Raw genomic sequence first — 27,950 nt, 5'->3', positions numbered from 1 at the left:
TTGTATTTTTAGTAGAGACGGGGTTTCACCGTGTTAGCCAGGATGGTCTCAATCTCCTGACCTCGTGATTCGCCCGCCTCGGCCTCCCAAAGTGCTGGGATTACAGGCGTGAGCAACCGTGCCCGGCCGGCCTAGTCTTTGAACTCTTAAAGCTGCATTTCTTTTGGAAGATGGCCCAGCATTTTTGTCTGATTCTTCAAGGAGTCTGTGACCTAAGAAGTATTAAGAACCACTGCTTTGAGTTTAAAACGATGGCCCTTTTCCAACAACTACCATTTCTTGTTATATTTTCTTCATCTCTCTATATACCTATTTACATTTTTCTATTGATTTCTGAGTAAATAGGAAGCAGAATTTATATTATTTGAGACCCTTCTAAAAATAACTTACTGAGGTATAATTTACATGCCATAAAACTCACCATCTTTTTTTTTGTGATGGCATCTCACTCTGTCACCCAGGCTGGAGTGCAGTGGCATGATTTCGGCTCACTGCAACCTCTGCCTCCCAGGTTCAAGGGATTCTCCTGCCTGAGCCTCCCGAGTAGCTGGGATTACAGGCGCCCGCCACCATGCCAGGCTAATTTTTTGTATTTTTAGTCGAGATGGGGTTTCACCATGTTGGCCAGGCTGGTCTCGAACTCCTGACCTTGTGATCCACCCGCCTTGGCCTCCCAAAGTGCTGGGATTACAGGCGTGACCCAGTGCGCCCAGCCAAAACTCACTATCTTAAGGTGATGTTTAACATATTCACAGAGTTGGGTAAACATCACCACTATCAAATTTTAAAACATTCTCATACCATCTCCAAAAAACTCATACCCATTACTGGTTACTCGGTTTCTTCCTTCCCCCAGCCTCTGGTAACCACTAGCCTACTTTCTATCTGAATAGGTTTGCCTATTCCAGACATTTCATGTAAATGGAATCATACACTGTGGGATTATTTGTGTCTGACTTCTTCCACTTAGCATGTTTTTGAGGTTCATCCGTGTTGTAGCATATTTCAGGACATCAGGACTTCTTTTTATTACTTACCAGTATTTTATTGTATGAATATACAACATTTCGTTTACTCATCAGTTAATGGAAAACATTTTATGTTCAAATTTTTGTGTAAATATACGTATTCTCTTGTGTATATACTTCGAAGCGGAGTTGGTGGTTCACGTGGTGAGTCTGTGTGTAACATTTTGAGGGACTGCTGAGGTTTTTCAAAAGCGGGTGCACCGTTTTCCATTTCCAGCAGTGTAACATACATTGACACAAAAATTTGTTCGTCTGGGCCAGCTGATTGGACGATGTCCCCCCACATTAAAGGCAGATCTTCTCTACTCTGTTCATGGATTCACTTGCCAGTGTCTTTCGGAAACACTCACAGACACCCCCCAGAAATAATCCTTGAGCAATTTGCTAGGTAACCCTTAACCCAGTCAAGGTGACATCTAAAATTAACCATCACACCATCCTAGTGAGCACGAAGTGGTATTATTTGTGGTTCTGATTTGCAGTTTGCTGATGGCTAATGACGTTGTGCATCTTCTCATGCACTTTGTGCCATTTTTGTCTGTCTTCTTTAGAGAAAATGGTTATTCAAGTCCTTTGCCCATTTGTAAGTGTTTTTTGTTTGTTTTTTTAAGTTTGAATTGTAAAACACATTTCTATAAGCATTTTTTTTTTTTTTTGTGATGGAGTTTTGCGCTTGTTGCCCAGGCTGGAGTGCAGTGGCGCAATCTTGGCTCACCATAACCTCCACCTCCCGGGTTCAAGTGATTCTCCTGCCTCAGACTCCTGAGTAGCTGGGATTACAGGTGCCCGCCACCACGCCCAGCTAATTTTTTGTATTTTTTTTTTTTTTTTTAGTAGAGATGGGGTTTCATCTTGTTGGCCAGGCTGGTCTCGAACTCCCGACCTCAGGTGATCCACCCACCTTGGCCTCCCAAAATGTTGGGATTACAGGCGTGAGCCACCGCGCCCAGCCTCTATAGACATTTAATGTTCTTAGGTTATCGCTAGGTCTTGTGAATGAGTGAAATAAAGGAAGGGAAACCCTTTAGCTTGGCAGTGGCAAAAGTGAGGTGAAAGGCAGTGGAAAGGTGTTTTAATAAGTGGGGGAATGGCCTTCTAATGCCTTTTAAGTATTGTATTGTCCATTTGGAGAGACTAAGGCTAAAGATGACCTGCAGGGAGAGAACAGACAATGCATAGATTTGGAAGTGAGAAAAAGAAAAGAAGAGAAAAAGTTCACCTTCTAGTACTCCCGCAAAAATTCAATTAGTAGGGGAAAAGAAATATAGGAAGTGGGCATATTTAACTTGGAAGTGGAAAGTACCTAAAAGCTCTCAAGGAAATAAATTATTCCTACAGAGTATGGTGACCATGTATTTTGTATTTCTCTTAAGATTAAATGAGGAAACAAATTTAAAATGTAGTCCTTTTGGTAAGTGAGATTTTAGCATTGGCATGGTGCTCTCTCAGCTTTGAATAGGGGATAGAATCTCATTTCTCCTCATGTGTATGATTCTCTTTGAAGGTAATGAATGAGTCAACAATACCTCTTGAAATTTTTTCCCAGTCTTGAGATTCTATTAAATCATTTTGTTTTGTTTTTTGAGATGGTGTAAGTTTTGATTCATGGATCAGAACATCAGGATCATTTGAATAGTTCTCAGAAAAATCATAGCGCCTGCATCTAATATTTATACAGTTGAGATATAGATTGGGTCCCTTTTTATATCTAGATCTAGTTCTTGCTTTGTTTCCCCTTCATTGTCATTTTCAGCCCTTTATTTGTTTCTGAACTTGTATATAAGTTTATTATACACAATCTTAATATATACAGCAAATGTGTATGAGGCACACACAAGCCTTAAATACATGTCTGTGCATACTACGTTAGATATTCTTGTTAATGATGGCAACTGCCATAAACTCCCTGCTCCTAGTTAGAAAAAGGGCCATGATGCCTGAAAGGAATTTGGAACAAAGCAGTACCCCTTTCTTCAAATCTTGATGCCTTAATTTCTTGAGTGAAATTTAGGTATGCATCCTCTCTGTGGACACAAAAGGAACTTCCTTCTTGGCTGTCTTGGCCTTCCTTCCTCTCTTCTTGGGACTTCTCATAACCCTGTATTAAAAACAATAACAACAACAAGTTAATCTTCTTTTTTTTTTTTTTTTTTTTTTTTTGAGATGGAGTCTCGCTCTGTCACCCCAGCTGGAGTGCAGTGGCGCTATCTCACTTCACTGCAAGCTCCACCTCCCGGGTTCATGCCATTCTCTTGCCTCAGCCTCTCGAGTAGCTGGGACTACGGGTGCCCGCCACCACGCCCCGCAAATTTTTTGTATTTTTTTTAGTAGAGACGGGGTTTCACCATGTTAGCCAGGATGGTCTGAATCTCTTGACCTTGTGATCCACCCACCTCAGCCTCCCAAAGTGCTGGGATTACAGGCGTGAGCCACCGTGCCTGGCCAACACTTAATCTTAAAACCTGTATGTTTGTAGGAGTATGTGCTTGTCGTTCTGATAATGGCCCTTCCCTCATTGTAAATTTTAAAAAACATGTCTTTATTCTCTTACTCTTAAAACCAGTATTGTTTCCGTGATGGAATAAACCTTGAGAATTGTGGGTGAGGCTAGTGGTTGACGCAGTTACAGATGATACCAGGTGCTGCCCACAGACTTTGCAAACTCACTTTCCACAGATAGGGCTCCCAGACCTGGGCCCGACAGCTTTAGAGTCTTTGTCCTTCTCTGACACAGGCCGGACCCTCCCCACAGAGATTTTCCTAGGTTCTGCATCTATTTTGATTACTGTCACATAGTTTTTGATACTTGAGAGGTATCAAGACCTTGTGAGGTAAAATTTCAGAAAGCATGTTAGGTTTCTGGTGATCCAGATGTACAAATTCTGTACAATGAAGATCACCAAATGAGGAAAATGAAAATATATGGATGATGGTGTGACTATAGTTGTGGGCCAGTTAGATAGCTTCTGTCATGCTGTTTGTGTCTTGGTTGCCATAGAGACATTTTAGCTAACAAGCCCAGCATGGCTCTTTGTAGTCATTTCTTTCAGTTCAGATTTGATTTTCTTTTCAGGTAAGATTTTGAGACACGTGCATGTGTGTGTATGTATGTATGTACGTGTACGTGTGTGTGTGTGCATATATATATGTGTGTGTGCATGTGTGTATGTACACACACATATATATATACGCTCATATCCCAAGTTACCAGAGCCTTCAGGGCTTTTGAACTGCTGGAAAATAGCTGCGTCCAGTGTTTAAAAGCCAGAAGCCCCTGTCTCTGGCCAAAAAGAGGTGCCACATGTGATTGGCAGAGCTGTGTCACCTGCCTGGCTGGGAACTCGAGTTCCCGCCCCTACACTGGGGATGCTGGAGTTGACACAGTATGGCATGCTTTGCTGCACCCTTTTATCCCTGTGGTTAGTGGTAGATTTGGTGGAGCAGTTAGCCCTAGGAACACAATTGAGAGCTGGGTGACAGGTCTTCTTACCTGGTTCCGAGTAGCTTGTGTATATCCTTTGAGAACAGCACAACATAGTTAGGTTAGCAGCAGCTGGCAGTGAGGCTGCAGTTTCCAAGTACAGAGCTGAACAAGAAGCCAGAATTTAGAGGGAGCTGCTTCCAGGATAAGGTAGAAGAGCCCACAAGTCAGGGGCTTTGGGCCAGTGGGAAGTGACCTGGGGCCAAATCATGACTCTCAGCCACTGCCTTACCTGACATTCCCTGCTGAAAAGGAGAAAAGGCCTAGACCATCACAGTCTGTCTTTGGAGCTTAAGAACTTGACCTCTGTGCTTGACACACTCCCATGTGAGTGCTTAAAGTTAGTAGTCATTTATATTCTTTTCCAGGAAACTGCTGGGTTGACTCCTCGTCAATAGGCTTTTTTTTTTTTTTAATCTATTGAGACAGAGTCTTGCCCTATCATCCAGTCTGGAGTGCAGTGGTGAAATCATAGCTGACTACAACCCCCACCTCCTGAGCTCAAGTGATCCTTCCCCACTCAGCCTCCTGAGTAGCTGGGCCTATAGGCTCGTGCCACTATGCCCAGCTATTTTAAAATGTTTTGTAGAGATGGGGTCTCGCCATGTTGCTCAGGTTGGTCTGGAACTTCTGACATCAAGCAATCCTCCCGCCTTGGCCTCTTGAAGTGCTGAGATTACAGGCATGAGCACTGTGCCCAGGTGACAGGTGTCTGAGAATATCTGTCAGCCAGACTCCACGGCTCCCTTTTCCCCTTCTGACACGGCGTGGTAGGCAAGTGTGAGGTCTCAGAAGAGGCTGCCTCAACCATGGTCCCACTTCCATTACATGTGTGTCCTCAGACTTGCCACTTGAACCTCCCCGGGTGTAGCAACAAGGGATAAAATGACCTCCAAGGACTTCTCTGTGGTCACATTCTGTGAAAGGCTATTGGATTTAAGTCTCTGTGGTCACATTCTGTGAAAGGCTGTTGGATTTAATTCTCTGTGGTCACATTCTGTGAAAGGCTATTGGATTTAATTCTCTGTGGTCACATTCTGTGAAAGGCTGTTGGATTTAAGTCTCTGTGGTTCACCTTCCCTGACTTTGGTAAAAATGATGGTTGAAAGAATGGATGAATTTTTATTTGTAGAATCACCTTCTTTTAATGTCAAAGAAGCTTTATGCCAAAGGAATAAAAAAATTGAGTGGTCTCGTTCCCAGGATATACATACACTCTGCTGAACAGTTTTTGAACCGTGTAATACCTTAGAGGTATGTCTAACCCCCCTGGAGGGTGCAGTAAGGGTTCTGAAGGAGGCGATGGTAGAGGAGACAAAGAAATGCCAGCAAGTGGCTAAGCATTTGGTGGGCACATGTATGGCCAGCAACCCTGTTTGCCCCTTTTCTTTCCCTGCTATTTATGTGGAAAAGCAAGCTAAATGTAAAGCTGCACTTTTTGATGTAGCACTAGATGTCAATTCTAGCATTAATACTTTAAATCCATAGGGAATCTGCACATCTCATTTCAGTCACTAATTTGAACAGAACTCCTCCCATTCCAAAAAAAGAAGCTAAATATGGAATTGTATATATCGAATTTAAGATGTAAAGTTTCTCTGTGTCTCTGTTCACTTTCCCGGTAGCAGTCTTTAAAAAGCACGATACAATTAAACAGCAGAATCAAAGCAAAGGGAGTATAAAGGGCTCCAGATAATTCCCAGTTAGGGTTATCAGCTCCCACACAATGGAGAGTTGATCATTTTTCCTTTATTTTAGGGAAGGTAAAACTCCATGGAGGTGAGAAAAGTACACCTGGAAGAGATCTGAAATATTCCTGATTCTGGATAAGTGTGCCTGTACAATGACCCATGGTTGGCTTTGGAATATACCATTAAAGTACTGGAGGTCAGAAAAGCTTCCTTCACAAATTTGGTTAGGTGGAGCAGGTTGCTAAAACATCCAGCAACCCTGGAGGTCATAGACCAGGCTAGGAGAAATAATTATGCATGGTAATGGGCAATTACAGATAATGGCCTTCCGGGGGTGGCAGAAAATACACAGCCCCACAGCCTTGCCTGGAATGAACATTGAATAGCACATTAACTTTATAGCAAGCTAAAAGTTCAGCCCTGGAACTGCAGCTGCTGCCCCCCCCCGTCCACCCAATAAAAATGTCTGCCTGTCTTAAGGTAATCACAGGAGTGGCTGCACTTCTCAAAAGCAGAGTCGAATAAAGGAGGAGGTAGGGCTGTGGGAGACAGACTTTGGAAAAGGGAAGGAATGGTGCACTCTACTCCACTGGGTTGCATTTGCCTCACTAAGTAGAGGTGGTGGCTTGCAGGAGGTGCACAGTAAGCAGTTGTTGCTTTCCTGGCGCCAGGTTTGTGTTTGACGTTTAAAATAGCCCTGTCATGATTGCCTTGTGGGAGAAACACATTGTTCCCGCATTTCCTGATTATGACTTTAGGGAGTAATATCACACCAAACGCACTCAAGGCTACTGTCTGACCTCAGAGAAGGCCAGGAGTGGAAGATTCCAAGTTCAGCTGAGCTTGGGAAGCCTGGCCAGGTGCAGCCCAGCCCTCCTGCAGTACCCTAATGATGAGGATTTGGAGCAAGGATAACTTTGTGCAGAGTTATTTGGTGGCTCTCTTGCTTGATGGCAGAAAACGTTATCGCTTTGTTGTGATTGTGATAACAATAATAGCTAACATTTATTGAGCACTCAACACGTGGCAGAGCCTTTCTAAGTACATGTCTTCTCTCATATAATTCTCAAGTAGTAGTAGTATTTCTTTGCTACGTGCAAAGGCTGGGACATGCAAAACGTATATAACTTGCCCCATGATTGCATGGCATTAGATTTCAGATCCGATCAATTAGTTTTGCTTGGGACCAGTGCTCTCTACCTGAAGTTGTGCTGCCTGGCCATATTGTGTCATTCTTAATGCCTGTTTCATGGAAAGAAATATTTCAGACATAAGGATAAAGCCAGAGCTGCCTGGTTAGGACTTTATTGCTGTCTACTAATAACACAACCCTGAGAGCCAGCTCAGAATAAGATGCCAGGCTCTAATTCTCTCAAATCAGGCCCCCTAAAAAGACAGGGGCTGTTAAGATGGAAGTTCTCAAACTTTTTACTTGCAGAATCTCTCTACAACCTTAAAAAGTATTGAGGACCTCAAGAGCTTTTATTTATGTGGGTTATATCTATCAATACCATACTGGAAACTAAAATTGAGAAATGAAAAAAAAATTATGCTTTTAAAATAATAAACTCATTACCTCTTAGCATACGTAACATACTTCAATAAAAATTACTACATTTTTCCAAATTAAAAAAAAACAAGAGAGTGGCATTGTTTCACATTTTTGCAAATCTCTTTTACGTTTGGCTTAATAGGATGTAGGTGGGTTTGCATAGCTGCTGCTTCAGATAGGCTGTTGTTCTAATGGAAATACAGGAAGAAAATTCAGCTTCACGTAGATAGTTAGAAGAGGGATAGAAGTATTTTAATAGCCTTTTACATCATTGTCACTATTCTTTGATACTAGACCAAAACTTGACAAGTGGTAATTGCTTAAAGATTAGTTGTGATGTGGAAACCAAAACCATGCTAACGAACATTTTGTACTCTGTTTCATTAAAATCTATTCATCTGTCTCAGACTTGGCTTCCAAGATCAGACTAGATCTGCCGGTGTGTTCAAGGTGGTATGGCCATAGACTCTCTTGTACTTTGGATGGCTCTTTCATCCGTGTATGACTTTATAACATTATGCATTGGTCATTTGGGAAATATTACTTCACTAAGTTATGTACAACTTCCAAATGTTGACACATTTTATTACAAAATACCAGAAAATCACATTCACTAATACTACTACTGATCTTGTTAGAATAATCTTCAAATAATCTCAAGCTGTCATCCACATAGTGGGGGGCCATAAATTTTCTAAAATTCTAATTTTTACTTGAAAACTCACATTTCAGCAATAAATACTGTCAGTTGTTTTCCTTGAAGTGACAGGCTCACTTAGTTCATTTTCAAGAGAATGCCGCCAAATACCCGAGTTTCAATAAGTGTAGTTTGTCATCAGTCACTTTTCCAGGATGTGATGTTCCTTTAAGAAAAAGCAGTGAGTGTAGCTCTTCAACAGTTGCACAAATGTCCTTTTTCCTTTGGTGTGCAGAAAGGCTGTGTGAGTCCTTCCCATTGAGTCACACAGTTTTTGAAAAGACGTGTACTCTGAGGTACAGATTTGATCAAGTTACTCTTTCTTTCTGCTTCATCAAGGGCATCTTTAGCAAAATCAACATAACATTTTTAAAAAGTTTTAACATTTTCCTTCATAGCGATGAGGAATATGCGAGCATTAGTATACTTGGGTAGCTTGGGCTGGGCGTGGTGGCTTACACCTGTAATCCCAGCACTTTGGGAGGCTGAGGTGGGCGGATCACCTGAGGTCAGGAGTTCGAGACCAGCCTGGCCAATATGGTGAATCCCTGTCTCTACTAAAAATACAAAATTACCTGGGCATGGTGGCGCATGCCTGTAATCCCAGCTATTCAGGAGGCTGAGGCAGGAGAATTGCTTGAACCTGGGAGGCAGAGGTTGCAGTGAGCTGAGATTGTGTCATTGCACTCCAGCCTGGGCAACCAGCAAAACTCAGTCTCAAAAAAAAAAAAAAAAAAAAAAAGAAAAGAAAAGAAAAGGAAAAAAAGTATACTTGGGTAGCTTGCCGTGTGCTAAGGACCAGCGGTCTTCCCCACCCTTGCCGCTGCATCATCAGTGCCCGTCACCACAGCAAAAAAGGCAAATTACATCTTTATGTTATTGCAAAAATACTTCTGACCTCTTGGGCCCTCAGAAGGAAGTTGTAGGCCAGGACCTCCAACCACATTTTGACAGCTGCTGCGATAAGATGTAAGGGTGTGATTTCTTGACATCAAAGCACCAAGCTTGAATGGGTTTAAAGCAGTTCTCAACTTGCTCTGCCTGGGTCCCATTGCGGGAGGCTGTCACGCAAAGTGGTCTGGGGTGTGGCCTGATCATGGGGAATTCTATAGACCCCCCCACCTCCTCCTCCTGTGCAGCCAGGTTTGAAAACTTCTGGTTTAGAGGCAGGTTTTAAAACATTCTTGGTAGGGAGGGGGCTCTCCAGTCCTGTACAATTGGATAAGTCACTGTTCATGACAGCTGGGAAAATTTACAAGACAAATGCCTGATTGAAAATTGGCGATAATAAATTGAACTAGGTATAATCTTGAGTTGAACGGAAGCTATGTGAAACAATATGGTGAGGTATAATTCGGTTTCTTAATTGTATACATATATGTAGAGGTCCACTTACTCCTTCACATCACTTTCTGGGCCTGCAGGGACAAAGACAAAACATCTATGATCTTACTAGTAAAAGAAAGTTATAAAAGCAGGATCTGAATCCTAAATCTACATGGAGCTGACCATGAGCAAACTTAAACATGTATCTTTGCTACCTTCTGTCCAGCTCCCTACATGCTCTAGAGAGAAAGACCCTGATAAATTAGGCTTCTCCATTTTAAGTTGTTTGATTACAGTTCAGAGCAGATCTTTTCTGTGGAGACCTAAATACATGTACACAGTCAGTCAAACAAGTTCCTAATTTAAAACATCCTCAGTGTACGAAATATTTAAAAGGTTCAAGAAGGGATTCTCTGTAAGACGGCTTTTAGAATGTAGCCCTTCATGGATAGGAACTGTGTTGGGAATCATCCCTTTCTTCTTCTCCACCCCCAAACTCAAGCTTTCCCATTGGCCTGTTTGTGGCACAACCTGCTCCTCCAATCCGCTGGGAGATGTTGATAGAGTCCCAAACTGTCTGTGGTATCTTGCCAATGGTAGGACATTCTGAATTGGCCTAAAGAGAGAAATCTCTGTCTTGGCCGTGAGACAGGCTTTCATGGCCATGAGACATTGCCTTGGAGGGTCAGAGAAATGGCATTTCCTCCAAATCTGACTCTCATTGTAGGATTAACAGTCTTCCTCGGTGACGTGGGGGAATTCTGAGGCACAGGCAGAGGTGTGGAAGAAGGAGGAAGCTGCAGAGAGCAGGAATCAGGGCAGGGAGAGGCAGAAACCCCTGCAGGTGGAAGTGGGATCCTCCTAACTTTAGCATGCCACTGTGCCTTACATGCCAGCCTTTTCAGGCCCAATTAAGTTCCTCTGGGGGTGTGAAGGGGGATCCCAAATTCCATACCACTGTGCCAGGAGCACCCCCATTCTCCTCCTGCAGTGGACCCTGTGCTCTACCTGCTCTGCAGGCTCTTCTCTTAACCTTACTTGTGCCTCGAAGCTCTTGTTGTGTGTCTCCTCTCTTTCCTTGACTTGGAATTCCTTTCTTATCCTTTATACATCCAGAATGTTCTCTTGCTTAAAGGTGTCTTCTGGGAAACCTTTTCCAGTCCTTTACATTCTCCTTTGCACTGTTAATCACCTGAGCTCCTCCAGGCCAGGGATTTGCATTCTTCTCAGCCAACACTTTGGGAGTTGCTGCACACAATGGATGGGCTTTGACACTCGGCTTTTCAGTAGCCCCAGGGCAGCCTGTTTCAAATCAAGACCTGCTCACCTTGAAGGCCTGTGTTTGCTCAGCCTCATGTTTGTATTTTCCCGTCATCTTCCTGCTTGATTTCTTTGATCTGGTTGTGCTCAATGGCGCCCCCCTCTCCCCTGCATCTTTTTTTTGTTTGTTTGTTTGTCTGAGACAGTCTCACTCACTCTGTTGCCCAGGCTGGAGTACAGTGGCATGATCTCGGCTCACTGCCACCTCTGCCTCTCAGGTTCAAGTGATTCGTCTGCCTCAGTCTCCCGAGTAGCTGGGATTACAAGTGCCTGCCACCATGCCCGGCTAATTTTTGTATTTTTAGTAGAGACGGGGTTTCACCATGTTGGCCAGGCTGGTTTCGAACTCCTGGCCTCCAGTGATCCTCCCGCCTCGGCTTCTCAAAGTGCTGGGATTACAGGCATGAGCCACCAAGCCTGCCCACCCCACCCTTTTCACTCTTTCACTCTTTCCAGATTCCATACGCGTAGCCTGCCATCTGTCCCACATTGACGCTGCACTCCCCTTTGAACCAAGCCTGCTCCTATCTTTAAAAGCCAACTTCAGGTTCACTTTGCTGTGAAAAGAGTTCACACCAAGAAAAAAAAAAAGGAGCTGACATTCCTTCACAACCAAATTACGTTAAAAAGATAAGACAAAAATCTCTTCCTGGGAGAAAGGAGAAATAGGCTCTACCACATTCCATGTCTTGTGCTACAGGAGCGACACTAGTGAGCCAACATCAGCGGAACCTGTACTTTGAAGGTTGAGATGAATCCTCTCCCCTCAGTGAGGAGCATCCCAGTGCCATGAAATCAGTCATCATCGAATGACACAGCCTTTTAAAAAAATGCATTAACTCCCCCGACCCCCAAAAGGAGAGCCCGGGTGCAGCGACTCACACCTGTAATTCCAGCACTTTGGGAGGCTGAGGTGGGAGGATCACTGGAGACCAGAATTTGAGACCAGCCTGGGCAACATAGCCTGACCCTGTCTCTAAAAAAAAAAAAAAAAATTGCCGTGTATGGTGGCGTGCCCCTGTAGTCCCAGCTACTTGGGAGGCAGAGACAGGAGGATCACTTGAGCCTAGCAGTTGGAGGCTGCCGTGAGCCATGATCACACCACTGCACTTCAGCCTGGGTGGAGCAAGACCTGTTTCTTAAAAAAAAAAAAAAAAATGGGGAAAACAACTTATGCTTTTGCTATACCCTCGTAGCGCTCAACACAGCGTATTAGTTGGTGATGGATAGTTTTCAGACTTACTGGTGAATAATTTTGCCTGACTGGTATGTAACTCTGAAAACTCAGAAGATAAGTAGGACCAACACCATGCAAGATATGGGGTTACAAAGAGAAAATCTGGAGTATATAAATTAATGGTTTACATGACCTCATGTGAATCACAAGTAGTTTACTGTTTGTAAATGGTAAATTTGGTTTTGTGACCTTTTTTTACTTCATGCTGGAAACTGTGACGTTTGGTTTTTTCATGGAGGTGAGTGTGGATCCAGATTTGAACACAAAGGACTCAAAGTGCAACAACTTTGGGAATCATGACACCAGCAAAGAGGGGGGCAAGCCTTCACCCACCTTAAAATGAATTACTGATTAACTACTATTAATATGTCATGGGCCCAGAGACCAGCATATAACACTCCACGATCAATAAGGGTATTTATCATGTGCAGGTATTGATCCCTCATGAAGGAGTGAATCATATTTCACACTGCATATGTTAGTGCAAAAAAAAAAAAAAGTAGCAGAGGGATTGTGAAGCCCTATCAAAGAACTGGATGTGCAGAAGGTAAACGGGTGTTGCCATGAACATGAGTATTAGAATAAGAGGTGATTGAGCTCATAAGCAACATCTCTGCAGATGCATCTGAGGGGAGACAGTGAGCTCTGTTATGGTCTGTGGGACAAATGCTATTGGTAATTTTTCCAGATGTGTATTTCTTGAGTTCCTGTTGCTTTTCCGAGTGGTTGGATCCAGTCCTTCTGATCTTTTGTTCTTACTGCACAAATTAGGAGTATATACCAATGGTAACACTTAAAACATCTGGCCAGGTGCGGTGGCTCACGCCTGTAATCCCAGCACTTTGGGAGGCCGAGGCAGGCAGATATTTGAGGTCAGGAGTTCGAGACCAGCCTGGCCAACATGGTGAAACCCTGTCTCTACTAAAAATAGAAAAATTAGCCAGGCACGGTGGTGCACACCTGTAATCCCAGCTACTCGGGAGGCTGAGGCAGGAGAATCACTTGAACCCAAGAAGTGGAGGTTGCAGTGAGCCAAGATCACACCACTACACTCCAGCCTGGGCAACAGAGTGAGTGAGACTCGGTCTCAAACAAAAACAAAAACATCTAACTTGATATTTCCATTTGCATCATAACAGCAGATCTGAAATGGGAAAGGTTCTCTTGTCCCCCTTTTAGAGCGTGTGAAGGAGGCATGGCTTGCTTCTTCAGTGCCCCACTGCTCAAGCCTCTAGGGGAGCATACAGATGGGCAGGCTGTGGGGCTCCGACCCCATGGCAGTGTCTAGGGGTGAATGTTTACAGCTGAAGCCCCAGTGGGTGTGTGTTACAGGGTGCCTTTTAGTTTAGCTGTCTGTAGGTGGCTTGCGTTAGTCAGCTCAATTAGATCCTCTGCCTTATTGCAGGGATAGAGGGCTTTCTGTATCCCCTGGTTCTTGCCTTGGTGTACCAGAAGAATGAGATCACACGTGGGCTTGGAGAATGAGTGTGAGGTTTTACTGAGTGGAAGTAGCTCTCAGCAGATAGGGGAGTCAGAAAGGAGATGGTTTTCCCCTGGAGTCAGGCTGTCGAGCGGCCCGACCCTTCTCCTACTTCCCCAACCAAACGCAGCGTTGTTCTGCTGGTCAAATGGCCTAGGCCCGTCCGTGACCTGCCAGTGCCCATCAGTCTGCTCTCGACGTTGAGCTGCTTGCCTTCTTCCACCAATCTACTCGTCTCAATGCCCAGCCGCTTGTGTGTCTGCTCGCTAGGGTTTCGGGGGTTTTGTAGGCACAGGATGGAGGCATGGTGGTCCAGGGTGGTCTTGGGAAATGCAACATTTAGGTGGGAAGGCAGAAGTGCCTGTCTTCAGCTAGTCCATGGGCACAGGCTTCTGCAGTGGAGCCTTCGCAAGGGACCACGCCCACCTCTACCCAGCACTTCCCTGCCCACTTCTGTATCAGATCTACAGGTTGATAATTCTGTAATGGACTGTAAGGGACTACTGGTTAAGAAAGCCAGCACATTCTCTTGGAAAGAGTGCTGCTAGCTTTCTGTTATTATTCATTATAATAACACAGCACATTCTCTTGAAAACAATGCTGCTAGCTTTCTGTTATTATTCATTAAGCAATTTTGGCCAATTATCATTCTAGAAAAATAGAGAGTGAGATCTAGCTTAAGAATTTTCAGCAGACTCATTAAAATGTTTCCCTTCAATATACTTCTGTGGTTGCTGTACTTAGTTGTATTGGCCATGCAGTTTTAAAAGTCCCTGTTACAGTGCACACAAGCCATGGAGACTGGCAGGAGTAATTCATAGTCAGATCAAGGGACTTGATAAACATTGGTGCATTCAGCTCAGGTTCATGGAGCCAACTGTGTTTTTTTGTTTGTTTGTTTGTTTTTTATTTTTGAGCGGAGTCTCGCTCTGTCACCCAGGCTGCAGTGCAATGGTGCGATCTCGGCTCACTGCAACCTCTGCCTCCTGGGTTCAAGCGATTCTCCTGCCTCAGCCTTCTGAGTAGCTGGGACTACAGGCACGGGCCAAATACACGCCCGGCTAGTTTTTCTATTTTTTGAGATGGGGTTTTGCCATGTTGGCCAGGTTGGTCCCAAACCCCTGACCTCAAGTGATCCACCCGCCTCAGCCTCCCAAAGTGTTGGGATTACAGGCGTGAGCCACCGTGCGCGGCCAAACTGTCACTTCTTACTGTGACTTTTTTTTTTCCTGTGGCTCAGAGTGGGAATGGATATGGTTGGGGGAGCTTATTAATTGTATGTGGAAAACCACTTTTTGAAAACTTTATGTATATATAAATATATACATATTTTAAATTTTGTATGATAAATTTGTGTGTTTTGTGGCGTATCAGTTGGAAATATTACTTTTAGGTTTATCATCAATTAATAGGGACACTTAGGCTGGCCTGCCATCTTTGCTGACACCCCAGTGTTGAAGCAAATATTGCTGGCTTCTCTCTGGGGAGTTTGCTGTAGCATGGGCTGGACAGATGGTAGGTATACTCTGCTTATGCTTATCCTCTGGCAGTCTGGGCAAGGAATCGGATGTTCCTTCTGAAGCTGCTTATTCTATGATCACTCAGCAGTTGAACAAGCATCAAAAGGGAATCTGGATTGCTTTCCTGGTCTCTGGATGACAGATATTAACAATGTAATTTATTAGCTGGGCGTGGTGGCGGGAGCCTATAATCTCAGCTACTCCAGAGGCTGAGGCAGGAGAATCACTTGAACCTGGGAGGCGGAGGTTGCAGTGAGCCGAGATCAGGAGATCACACCACTGCACTCCAGCCTGGGCAAAAATGTGAGACTCTCTCTCAAACAAACAAACAAACAAACAATGTAACTTAGTTGTTTGGAGGGAATTCATAGAAAAGGAGATCTGCCAGTGATTTTCATGAAGTTCCTTCCTTTACTGTGGCCTCCTTGTGCAAGCTTATAGTGACTTCTTGCCTGGAGTATTTAAAGCACCTAGTCTATTCCCCCATCTCCTTATTCTCTTAGGTCAGTTTTTTGTGCTTTGACCAGATTCCCAAATATATTTCTGCTACTCCCTTGCTCTGAAAACCTTCATTGGTTCTAGAGAACTTGCTGGCCTGGCATTCACATTCAGGGTCTTCAGCAATTAACTCCAGCATAGCCTTCCATTCTCATCTGCAGTTGTCAGTTGTGAACTCTGCACTCCAGCCAGGCTCATCTGGTCACTGTGGCTGGAACGCGTCTTGTCCTTTCTCTCCTTTGCGACTCTGTTGACCTCCCTCATGACTCTGTTGGTATTATTCTCCTTTTTTTGAGTGTTTGCCCACTGTCTCTAAATCACCTCCACTCTGGCTCATCACTCACCGTGGCCTTTTCTGACACCTCTCTATATAGAACCATTTGGTGACATTATCTATACTGTCACTGCGGCACTTGGATTATTGCTTTGTAGATTTCCCAGTTTGCACCTAATTTCCCCAAATAGATGGCAAATTCTTAAGAAAAAATGTAATGTTTAAAGTATGTTTTTGTGCCTTTGACAACATTTAAAGAAAGCTTTGAACATAGTTGTTATATGATAACTAGTGAATGAATCAAATCTAAATATAAAAATACAACTTAAGGTCAAGAATAAATGATTTTTGTAACACCTGCTCCTCTGGATTACCCAGAAGTCTTCTGAAGAATATTAAATTTTGACTCTGCAATGTTTTCTACCTAACTGAATGCCTGACAAATAGTAGGTGCTTAATAAATATTTGTCAACTGGAATAAGCATTTGAATAGATGAATTAAGTTACTGTGGTTAGAGTAAATGAAGAAAGTCTGGATGTAAGCCATGAAACTCACAACCATTTGGCAGCGATACACACACAGTACATACAGCTTGGGATCTAAGCTCTGAGTGATTTAGGTAGAAGCCCACCTTTTCAATACAATGGAATTCTTTTTTTTTTTCTTTTTCCTTTTGAGACAGAGTCTTGCCCCATTGCCCAGGCTGGAGTGCAGTGGTGCGATCTCGGCTCACTGCACCCTCTGCCTCCCAGGCTAAAGTGATTCTCCTTCCTCAGCCTCCCTTAGTGGCTGGGACTACAGGCATGCACCACCATACCCAGCTAATTTTTATATGTTTTGTAGAGGGGTTTTGTTTGCCCAGGTTGGTCTCGAACTCCTGGGCTCAAGTGAACCTTGTACCTCGGCCTCCCAAAGTGCTGGGATTATAGCCAGGAGCCACCGTGCCTGACCTCATGTGTTGTATACTTTTATTTAATAGTCAGGACTGTCACAGCGATGCAGTCAGGGGCATGAAGGTATCTCATATTTTTAGGAATAGCGTGTGGAGCAGCTACTTTGAATTTTGAGAGTACAGCCATGTGTCTCAACAGTTTTAGCACATCAGAATCTCCTGGGCTGGATGCAGTGGCTCACACCTATAATCCCAGCACTTTGGGAGGGTAAGGCAGGAGGATATCTTGAGCCCAGGAGTTTGAGACCAGCCTAGGCAACATGGTGAGACCCCATCTGTATTAAAAAAAAAAAAAAAAAAGAATTTCTGGAGAGATTAGTAAAATTCAGATTGCTGGGCGCCATTCTTGGGGTGTGTGATTTTGTCAGTCTGTGGTGGGGCCCGAGAATTTGCATTTCTTTACGTTCCCAGGTAATGCTGACGCTACTGATTCAGGGACCACACTGTGCGAATCATTGGATTAGACACATGTAGCTTGACAGATATTCATTTCAACCTTTCCATGTACTAGCAGTGTTCATATAAATGCCAGGAGTTATGAAGCTGTTTTTAACACTGACTGAGAATTTTAATTGGGAATTTTAACATATAGAATTCGGTGGTTTATAAACATAGTACTTTGTCAAATCTGACTTTTTTAAAGTGGTTAAACATTTTAACAGCGTAAAGGCAGACATCTGCTCTTCCAAAGTTCAAATGGTTTTATTATTTAAATACTGGTATGGAACAACTTTTCCAATACATATCTCCTATTTATTCTTAAAGCTTGGTATAACTTGAAAGAGGAAATAAAATATGGGTAAGTGGAAAAGTGATGGTGTTGTTAACTAATTACAGTCAGCTGTTACAAAACAAATTATTGCTTTGACCTGATGTAGCATTTTAGTTGAGGTTTACTATGCAGTTTATTGAAGCCATTCTCTTGTTACCTTCAGAGTTATTACTGCCATTATTTTGTTGCTTGATAAACTGAGGCCTGATAAAAGGTTCAGATTAAGGTCATGCTGCAGAAATTCAAGAACTTGTGCTGTGCCCTGATTCTGGAATGCTGGAATCCTTGGGTTTCTATTTAATTATTCGTCTGCTACTGTATTTTGTTTTCTTTTTTAAGAAGCTTGCTTTTGAAAGGCAGGCCTTAAGTGGGAGGTATTCAGTGTTTTTTACTGCAGGGACAGGCCTGAGTGTCTAAAATGCCTTCCTAAATGTCTGTGAGATTGTATAGGAATGAACCATTAATGCTTATGACTGTGTGGTAGGATAGGTCATTTATTCTTTTTCTGACTTAGATGCTCATATAATTTATTAAATTTGAGAAGCTCATAAGGCTTTTGTAATCAGATAAACAATAGAGACATGACCTTGAAAACAAAAGAATGATATAGAAAACCACCACTTGACGCCACCAAACGTGTTTTTTTTTTTTTTTTTTTGAGCCGGAGTCTTGCTCTGTCACCCAGGCTGGAGTGCAGTGGCGTGATCTTGGCTCAGGCCGACTGAGCTGAGATCTCAGGCCGCCCGCCTCAGCCTCCCAAAGTGCTGGGATTATAGGCGTGAGCCACCACACCTGGCCCAAACTGATGTTTCAAATAAGAGAAAGGCCCAGTGGGGAAGTTAAGGAGGAGCGAATGGACATGTACCCTCTCCAGACTTGGGGGTGTGGAATAATGGCATTGGAATGTCTCATCTCATTAGCTGGGAAGAGGAGAGAAGAAAGGAAAGGAATAGAATAAAACAGTGGTTTGGGAGTGCGTTTACAGGAGCCTAGCATAGGTGGATTTGGTTTCCTTTCAGAGAAAAGTGACACCAGTGCTGACTTTAAAATGAGGCTTCAGAAATAAATTTTGTTGTAGATCTCAGCCAAACCTTCCAGAGCTTGCACTTTAGTCATGCCCTCCCCCTCCCTTGCATGTTTTTGTTTTCCCACACACTCAGCCAGTGGATGGTTTCTGGGCACCTTCTTTGGGCCATGCATTGTGCTGGAAATTTCTCTCATGAGCCAATTCTGTCTGCTTAAGGACACTTAAACCTCTTTACTTATTTCTTTATTTTTATTTTTTTATTTGAGACAGAGTCTCATTCTGTCACCCAGGCTGGAGTGCAGTGACGCGATCTCTGCTCACTGCAACCTCGGCCTCCCAGGTTCAAGCGATTCTCCTGCCTCAGCCTCTGCAGTAGCTGGGTCTACAGGTACGCACCACCATGCCGATGTCCGGCTAATTTTTTTTTGTATTTTTTTTTTAGTGGAGACGGGGTTTCACCATGTTGGTCAGGCTGGTCTCGAACCCCTGACCTCAAATGATCAGACCTACCTCAGCCTCCCAAAGTACTGGGATTACAGGCGTGAGCCACCGCACTCAGCCTTAAACCTTTTTAGAAAAGTGAAACAAGGCCAGGTGTAGTGGCTCATGCCTGTAATCCTAGCACTTTGGGAGGACAAGGTGGTTTGATCGCTGGAGCTCAGGAGTTTGAGACCAGCCTGGGCAACATAGTGAGACCCCATCTCTATACAAAAAAATTAAAAAAAAAAAAAAGCTAATAGCTTATTAAAATTCAGATTGCTTGAGCTCAGGAGTTCGAGATCAGCCTGGCCAACATGGTGAAACCCCGTCTCTACTTAAAAAAAAAAACAAAAATCAGCCAGGCATGGTGGCTTGCGCCTGTATTCCCAATTACTTGGGCTGCTGAGGTGGGAGGATTGCTTGAGCCCAGAAGGAGGAAGTTGCAGTGAGCCGAGATCGTACCACTGCACTCCAGCCTGGGCGACAGAGTGAGACCCTGTCTCAAATAAGTAAATAAACAAAATAAAAGTAAAACGACAAGATCTTATGACTCCCTGGAGCTTTTACTTTTTTTTTTTTTTCCCCAGACGGAGTCTTGCTCTGTTGCCCAGGCTGGAGTGCAGTGGCCCAATATCGTCTCACTCCAACCTCTGTCTCCCAGGTTCAAGCGATTCTCCTGCCTCAGCCTCCCAAGTAGCTGGGACTACAGGCATACGCCACCACGCCTGGCTAATTTTTTTTTTTCTGGTATTTTTAGTAGAGACAGGGTTTCACCGTGTTAGCCAGGATAGTCTTGATCTCCTGACCTCGTGAATCACCTGCCTTGGCCTCCCAAAGTGCTGGGATTACAGGCGTGGGCCACCGTGCCTGGCTGGAGCTTTTACTTTTAACTCACATTATTTTTGATGCCAAGCTACTTGAAAAATGATTATTCCTCAGTCCCTTCAGCAAATATTGACCCACTGTGTCTGGCAGTGTGCTAAGCACGGAGGACACAGTGGTGTGCCCGGAGGCTGGGTGCCTTCTTGCTGGATCTCAAGTCCTGGTAGTCCTGGTAGGAGAGAGGCCATTCACTGGAGTCATCTGTTTGGATTTCTTGTTGCTTGTTGCTCCTTGCTCTCTTGCAGGCCTGCATCTGCTCCTTTCATCATGGTTAAAACCGCAAGGCCCTGAAGACCTAGTTGTCTGTTGGTCTTTTCTAGAACTGTTTGCTTGATGTCCTAGCAGCAGTTGACACCACAGCCTGCTTGCTCTGTGATTCAAGTCAGCTTTAACCTCTGTGACGTTGTATTCTCTGTTTTTCACGCTCCAGGCCTTGGCTCTCCTTTATTCTGTAACAGCTCCTCCCTTCCTTGCCCAGATGGAGCTAGCACCTCCAGTGGTGACTCTTGGATCTGGCTTCCAGTCTCAGCCTCTCCCAAAAGCACGCGTTTCATGTTCCTCACCCTCACCCAGCCCTCCACCTGCGCACCTGCCCACCCTCTGCTCTACACACCCAGGCTCCTGCTCTCTGCCTCCCCTGCATCTTAATTCCTGGCAGCCCCTCAGCCCTCCAGTTCTGTTGCGTTTCATCCCCCACATGTCCCTGGAACAGGCTCCTCTCTTACATTTGCAGGCCTTAGAGTTCTGGTCTGTCCTTGAACTCACTTTGGTGGTTCCCTAGCAGGTCTTTCTGCCTCTGATCTCTCTCTCCTTCACTTGCCCTAAGCAATTGCCCTTAGATAAATCTCCTCCAAGCACAGCTCTGACTGTGTAACCTCCTTGCTCAGAACTCAGTGGTTCCCATTACATCCCAGAGTCAGGAGAGCTGGACTGAGGCCCGCCTCACCTTGCCCTAGCCCGTCTTTCATACTACATGTCTCCTTCCCTTTTCTCATCCAGTTCCTCAGCCTCACTGCCCTGCCCATCATTCCAAACTCTACCCCCACTTTCCTGCTTCCACTCCTTTGTACTTGCTGCTCCTTTCTCCTTCCTCTCCTTTTCTCATTTTTCACCTATGTCCTGCATCTTTTTTTAAGTGCAACTCAGGTGCAGTTTTGTCCATGAATTCCTAACTAGGCTACAAGCCATCTCTGTTTCCTCTGACTTCCCATGGAAGTTTATGGGTCTTCCTGTATGATGGTAGGTGGTGGTATTTGTAATCCCTTCCCATCTTCTATCCTAGACCGTAGACTCCCTGTGGGCACGACAGCCTGGCAGACGTTTCAGGCACCCGGACTGGCTCTTAGAACATTGTTTAATAAATGTCCATTGGATGGATGACTTAGGAATTCATTTATTGGAATTGACAATAAACAGTTTAATGTCTGTGCCAGAGGTTGGGAAACTAGTCTTTGGGTTAGATCAGCCCACTGCCTGTTTTTATAAATAAAGTTTTATTGCAACACAAGCATGCTGCAGCAGTGACTGAATAGTTGACAAAACCTGAAATAGTTACTGACCTCTTACACTAGAAGTTTGCCCCTGGTCCGTACCTTTGGCCAGATTTCTGAAGATACGTGATCAGCTGTGGAAGGAAGTTAAGGAAACAGGTGTTCACCTAAATTCACCTAAACTCTTGACCACTTGTTTTGACTTTCTAACCTATCTATGTGGCTACAATTAATTTTGTTTTAAGAATGCACAATCAGGTCAACTAGATTTGATCTTCAGTTTCTTGACATTAGGAATTTCTGGATAGAAGTTGTGCTGTTGGGCTTTATGTAATTAAAATCACCTCTAAAATGGTTTTGGTACTCTCAGTAAAAACAATCAGCTGAGTCTTTCGGTTGTGCCACCAGAGTGAAGCGAACCTTAGAAACCCTCCCTTATTTTGGCTGTAGGAGAAGCAACAGATGGTTTTGTCTTCTGCATATTCAGGTACCTTGCTTCGCAGGTCTTGAGTAGGAAGGTTTAGAAGTAAAGTTTCGTGGACTAACATTAATACCATGTTGTATTTTTCTTTTTTCTTCCAATTTAGAGGGACGTATGGTCATCCAGGATATTCCTGCTGTCACCAGCAGAGGGCACGTGGAGAACACACCTGACCTGGTTTCAGACTCCACCTACTACAGCAGCTTCTACCAGCCATCTCTGTTTCCTTACTACAACAATCTGTACAACTGCCCGCAGTACTCCATGGCCTTGGCTGCTGATTCTGCTTCTGGGGAGGTGGGAAATCCCCTCGGGGGATCCCCTGTGAAGAACAGCCTTCGGGGCCTCCCCGGACCTTATGTGCCTGGTCAGACAGGAAACCAGTGGCAGGTATGATATTAATTACCCAGAGAGTGAACTGGTTGTGTGAAAGCCACATGCATGTGCACACACATGCACATACACACAGAGGCACGCACTTGTGCGCACAGAGGCACACAGGTGACACACACAGGTACACGTGTGTGTGCCATTTTGCACACATGTAGGCACAATATGCAAAACGTGTAAGGAATTTTTTACTCTGTCGATAATGCCCTTTAGCCTCAAAGGTTGGCTGCAAGGAATTGGAAAGAAATAATGTACAAACTTGTTTTCTTTTTCAAATTTTACTTTTCTCGTTTTTTGAATGTTGCGTAAATAACCAGTTGGGCACAGGCAGATCACAAGTACTGAATGAGGTACCACCTCCTCCAGCTTTGTCCCCACTTTCGTTGGGCACCTTAGAAAATGCTGGGTAGAGCCTTCTGGGTGGCAGTAATCTGCGTGATGAATTTACACCTTGGGAAGGAAACAGGTCATAATCTGCATGGAAGAAAGGTAAGGAAAGGAATTCGGTCACTGTTGAGCTGGACCCAACCTGGGTGCATTTTTCGCTAGGAATAGAGGTCAGTCTTTCATTCTCCAAGTATGTTTTTTTGTTTGTTTGTTTGTTTGTTTTGGTTTGGTTTTTGAGACAGAGTCTCGCTCTGTTGCCCAGGCTGGAGTGCAGTGGTAGGATCTCAGCTCACTGCAACTTCTGCCTCCTGGGTTCAAGTGCTGCTTTTCACCTCAGCCTGTCAAGTAGCTGGGATTACAGGCGCCCACCACCCCACCCAGCTAATTTTTGTATTTTTAGTAGAGATGGGGTTTCACCATGTTGACCAGGCTGGTCTTGAACTCCTGACCTCAGGTGATCCGCCCGCCTTGGCCTCCCAAAGTGCTGGGATAACAGGCATGAGCCACCGTGTCCGGCCCCAAGTATGTATTTTTAAAATAGCATGCAATCAAGGGCGTTTGATATTTGGAGTAAAGCAAAGCATTTTACTTTATTAGAGAAGGGAGCGTTTATCTAGGGCTGTTCTGCTTCCTCAGTTGCAGCCGTTTTCCTCATGCCCGTTGTGAGCAGCAGATTGAAGGCATCAAAAGCATTCAGAGGCTAGATTACCTTGTATAGAGGTATGTTGTGGGAACATGTAGGTGAAAAGTTAGACCCAACACCTCCAAGCCCCCTTCCAAGTGAAAGACATTAGGATTCTGCAAGAACTGTTCTCATTCTGGATGCATTTGCCATGCTCAGGCTTCCTCAGTGGGGATTTGACTCAGCGCAATGCCACATATATATGTGGGCGTTCAGTGCAAGTGTTTGACCCTCTTTTGCGCTTTCCCAGCTTTATTGAGGTATCATGGGTAAAAAAAGTTGTATATATTTAAGATGTACAATGTGATGATTTGATATATGTATACCTTGCACAATGATTGCCACAATTAAGCTAATTAACAAACACATTAATCACCTCACATAGTTACCATTTTTACGTGTGTGGTGATAACACTTAAGATCTACTCTATTAGCATTTTTCAGGTGTACAGCTATTATTAAGTACAGTCACCATGCTATATGTTAGATTCCCAGAATTTACTCATCTTATAACTGAAACTTTTTTTTTTTTTTTTTGAGAGGGAGTCTTGCTCTGTCACCCAGCTGGAGTACAGTGGCGCGATCTCGGCTCACTGCAACCTCTGCCTCCCGGGTTCAAGCCATTCTCCTGCCTCAGCCTCCCGAGTAGCTGGGACTACAGGCACGCGCCACCAAGCCCAGCTAATTTTTGTATTTTTAGTAGAGACGGGGTTTCACCATGGTGGCCAGGATGGTCTGTATCTCTTGCCCTTGTGATTGGCCCACCTCAGCCTCCCAAAGTGCTGGGATTACAGGCGTGAGCCACCGCTCCAAGCCATAGCTGAAACTTTTTACCCTTTTCCCAACATCTTTTTTTTTTCCAGCTCAATGAATTTTATTTCCCTTGTTGTATATAAATGCTTTGATTGACCAGTAGATATTTGTCAACCATTAGTATCTTGGTTCTGTTGAAGGAGTAAGAACATTTTAAACTGAGATTTTTTTTTCTTGTCTTGTCTTTTTTTTTTTTTCTGAGACGGAGTCTCACTCTGTCGCCCAGGCTGGTGCGATCTTGGCTCACTGCAACCTCCACCTCCTGGGTTCAAGTGATTCTCCTGCCTCAGCCTCCTGAGTAGCTGGGATTATAGGCACGCACCACCACTCCTCGCTAATCCAACATCCCTTTATTTCCTCCACCTCGAGCTCCCGGCAACCACTGTTCTCTGATTCTGTGAGGTTGACTTTTTAAGAATTATTTAGGCCAGGTGCGGTGGCTCATACCTGTATTCCTAGCACTTTGGGAGGCCGAGGCGGGCGGATCACGAGGTCAGGAGTTCAAGACCTGCGTGGCCATCATGGTGAAACCCTGTCTCTACTAAAAATACAAAAATTAGCTGGGCATGGTGGCGCACGCCTGTAGTTCCAGCTACTCAGCAGGCTGAGGCAGAAGAATCGCCTGAACCCGGGAGGTGGAGGTTGCAGTGAGCAGAGATCACGCCATTGTACTCCAGCCTGGGCGACAGAGTGAGACTCTGTCTCAAAAGAAAAAAAGAATTGACTTTTCTAAGCCCACTTCAAGAAAATGTGAATTGAAATTTTCCTCTGACCCATTCTGTTCCATTTTGCGTCTGCCTTTTTTAGGTATTAAAATGTTGTTAAAATTGAAGTCATTAGGTTGATAAAATTGAAGTCATTCCACTTTTAGGTTCTTTTGCTACCCTCAGAGATCTGACTTCTTGGGCATATTAAAATGTCAATTTTAATCCCCTGAGCTACAAATTTTCTTAAGTTCTCCATACGTTTTATTTTTGGAATCATATTATTATTATTATTATTATTATTTTTGAGACAGATTCTCGCTCTGTCGTCCAGGCTGGGGTGCAGTGGCGCCATCTCGGCTCACTGCAACCTCTGCCTCCTGGGTTCAAGCGATTCTCCTGCCTCAGCCTACTGCGTAGCTGGGACTACAGGCACGTGCCATCACGCATGGCTATTTTTTTTTCTGTATTTTTAGCAGAGATGGTGTTTCACCACGTTAGCCAGGATGGTCTCAATCTCCTGACCTCGTGATCCACCATCCTCGGGCTCCCAAAGTGCTGGGATTACAGGCGTGAGGGAATCATACTATTTTTGAAGGGAGCTTTTAAAGCACATTGATATTGGAATTGAGAGGTAATATGCATATAAAGGAAATGCAATGATCTGTGGAACTGAGACTGAGATGGGAGCCCGGGAGTTGGAGGCTGCAGTGAGCTATGATTACACTACTGGACTCCAGCCTGGGTAACAGAGCAAGACACTGTCTCCAAAAAAAAAAAAAAAAAAAAAAATTAAGTAGATTTTGCATTCTACTATCTTCTCCCTATTATGTCGTTGTTGGTTTTTTCCAATTTAAGAATGTCTTAAAATCATGTTTGTTCATTATAACTGTCTCCTGAGAGCCACCGCGCCTGGCCTAAAAAATCTATTGAGTTCTTCACTGTTTGTTCATATGTATTTTCATTAGCTACCTCAGATCCCCTTTGTAGCAAGATAGGGTATAAAAATACATATGTTAATTATTATTGAAAGACTGACATGTGAATATGGACCAAGTATGAATGTGTATGGATTGATTTCTGTATCTTTGGGGAAGAATTTGATGCCCTTAGGAAATAGAAAACATAAAGCATAGGTAAAAATTATAATGGTGCAAAATGTGTTGACATAGATGTTATAAAGAAGTATTAAAATTAAATAGTAAAAATCTACAAATAATACCTTTAGCTAATGTTGAAGGGAGAGAAACTGGATGGCTCACTTTTTAACCAGAGTCGTTTTTCTTTTTTCTTTTGTTGTTGTTGTTTTTCTTTTTTTGAGACAGGGCCTCACTCTGTCATTCAGGCTGGCGTGCAGTGGCGTGATCTTGGCTCACTGCAACCTCCACCTCCCAGGTTCAAGTGATTCCTGTGCCTCAGCCTCCCAAGTAGCTGGGATTACAGGCATGTGCCACCACGCCCGGCTAATTTTTGTATTTTTAGTGGACATGGGGTTTCACCATGTTGTCCAGGCTGTTCTCAAACTGCTGGCCTCAAGTGATCCGCCCACTCGGCCTCCCAAAGTGCTGGGATTACAGGCATGAGTCACCGTGCCCGGCCCAGAGAGGTAGCAGAAGTGTCAGGAACAGAGATCTGGATGGCAGTCTTTTCCTCACTTCGCTTTTTCTGCTGTTCCTGGAAGGCGCTCTCACTCTGCTCTTTGGACAATGCCTTGCCCCTCTTGGTGGCAGCTTCCTAGGAGAGGGCAGAGTCGGGGGCTCTTCTTTGGTTGCTGCCCTGCTTTTCTGTCTTCTTTGTAGAAGGTGCCCCACCACTGCACTTGGAGAGCACCTGTGCTGTTCTCTCCTGACTGATTTTCTTGGTGTGAAAATGGCTCAACCTTGAGGCCAGAATCTGAGGTTGGGTCTTCAACTACTTTCTTGACTGTGTTGCTAAGGCCAGACTCTCCTCCTGACTTCACCAGATGGAGTCCTCTTTTTATTAGCTATCCTGCCTAGTAGGATGTAAACTCTCTTTTTCTTTTTAGATTGTGATACAAATTTGGGTAGTGTGGACATTTTAGCCATATTAATTCTTACAGCCCATGAACATGGAATATCTTTTCATTTATCTGTCTTCGGTTTCTCTCATCAGTGCTTTATAGTTTTCAGTACAGAAATCTTTCACCTCTTTGATTACATGTATTTTTTTAACTATTGTAAATGGGATTGTTTTCTTGATTTCTTTTTCAGATGGTTCACTAGTCATATATAGAAATGCTAACTAATTTTTGTATATTGATTTTTGTATCCTGTAGGATAACTCCTTTCTGATTTATATCAGAATCAAGAAAGATTCAAATCTTTCTTCAAAAAAAAATCAATATTTTAAAAAAGAAACAAAACAATTTGTATTAAAACCAATAACTCCTTTTTGATTCCTAGAAAAAAAAAACTGACTCTGGTGGAGATCGTCATAACTTTTTAAAGCTAGAAGGAATTCTTAGAGATGAGTAGAAAGGGCTTCAAATTTTTATTGTACAGCTGAGACTTCCTGCAAGCCTCCCTATAAAAACAAGCAAGCCACGAATAATTACTGAGCACCTACTAAGTGCCAAACCTACTTAAAAAATAGAGCGGTCTCCTAGCTCGGCATTCCAGAATCTTAAGGCTCTTTTGTGTAAATGCCCTGCCTGCTGAGAGCTGCTTTTAATTGCTTCTGGTCTGCCTCAGCCTGTGTAGGAGATTTGTGGCCCAATCATAGATTCCTGTCCTGTTGTGAAACAGGAATAACATTTGTGACACTG

At 43.9% G+C, this 27,950-nt stretch overlaps 1 protein-coding gene across 4 annotated transcripts in view; it reads left to right on the top strand.

Moving 5' to 3' along the window:
- DMRT1 (doublesex and mab-3 related transcription factor 1) overlaps nucleotides 1–27,950 on the top strand; it is a 128,698-nt gene that overhangs the window by 30,324 nt on the left and 70,424 nt on the right. For all 4 annotated transcript variants that reach the window (XM_003312019.6, XM_009456258.4, XM_063788016.1 and 1 more), the window contains exon 3: nucleotides 22,296–22,579. In XM_003312019.6, coding sequence (XP_003312067.2) covers nucleotides 22,296–22,579 — 284 coding nt within the window. The remainder of the gene's footprint in view (nucleotides 1–22,295; nucleotides 22,580–27,950) is intronic.

The sequence above is a fragment of the Pan troglodytes genome, chromosome 11 (genome assembly GCF_028858775.2).
Source record: "Pan troglodytes isolate AG18354 chromosome 11, NHGRI_mPanTro3-v2.0_pri, whole genome shotgun sequence".
Classification (NCBI taxonomy): Eukaryota; Metazoa; Chordata; class Mammalia; order Primates; family Hominidae; genus Pan; species Pan troglodytes.
The sequence above is the reverse complement of the archived record's forward strand: the minus strand, read 5'-3'. Positions and strand labels throughout refer to the sequence as shown.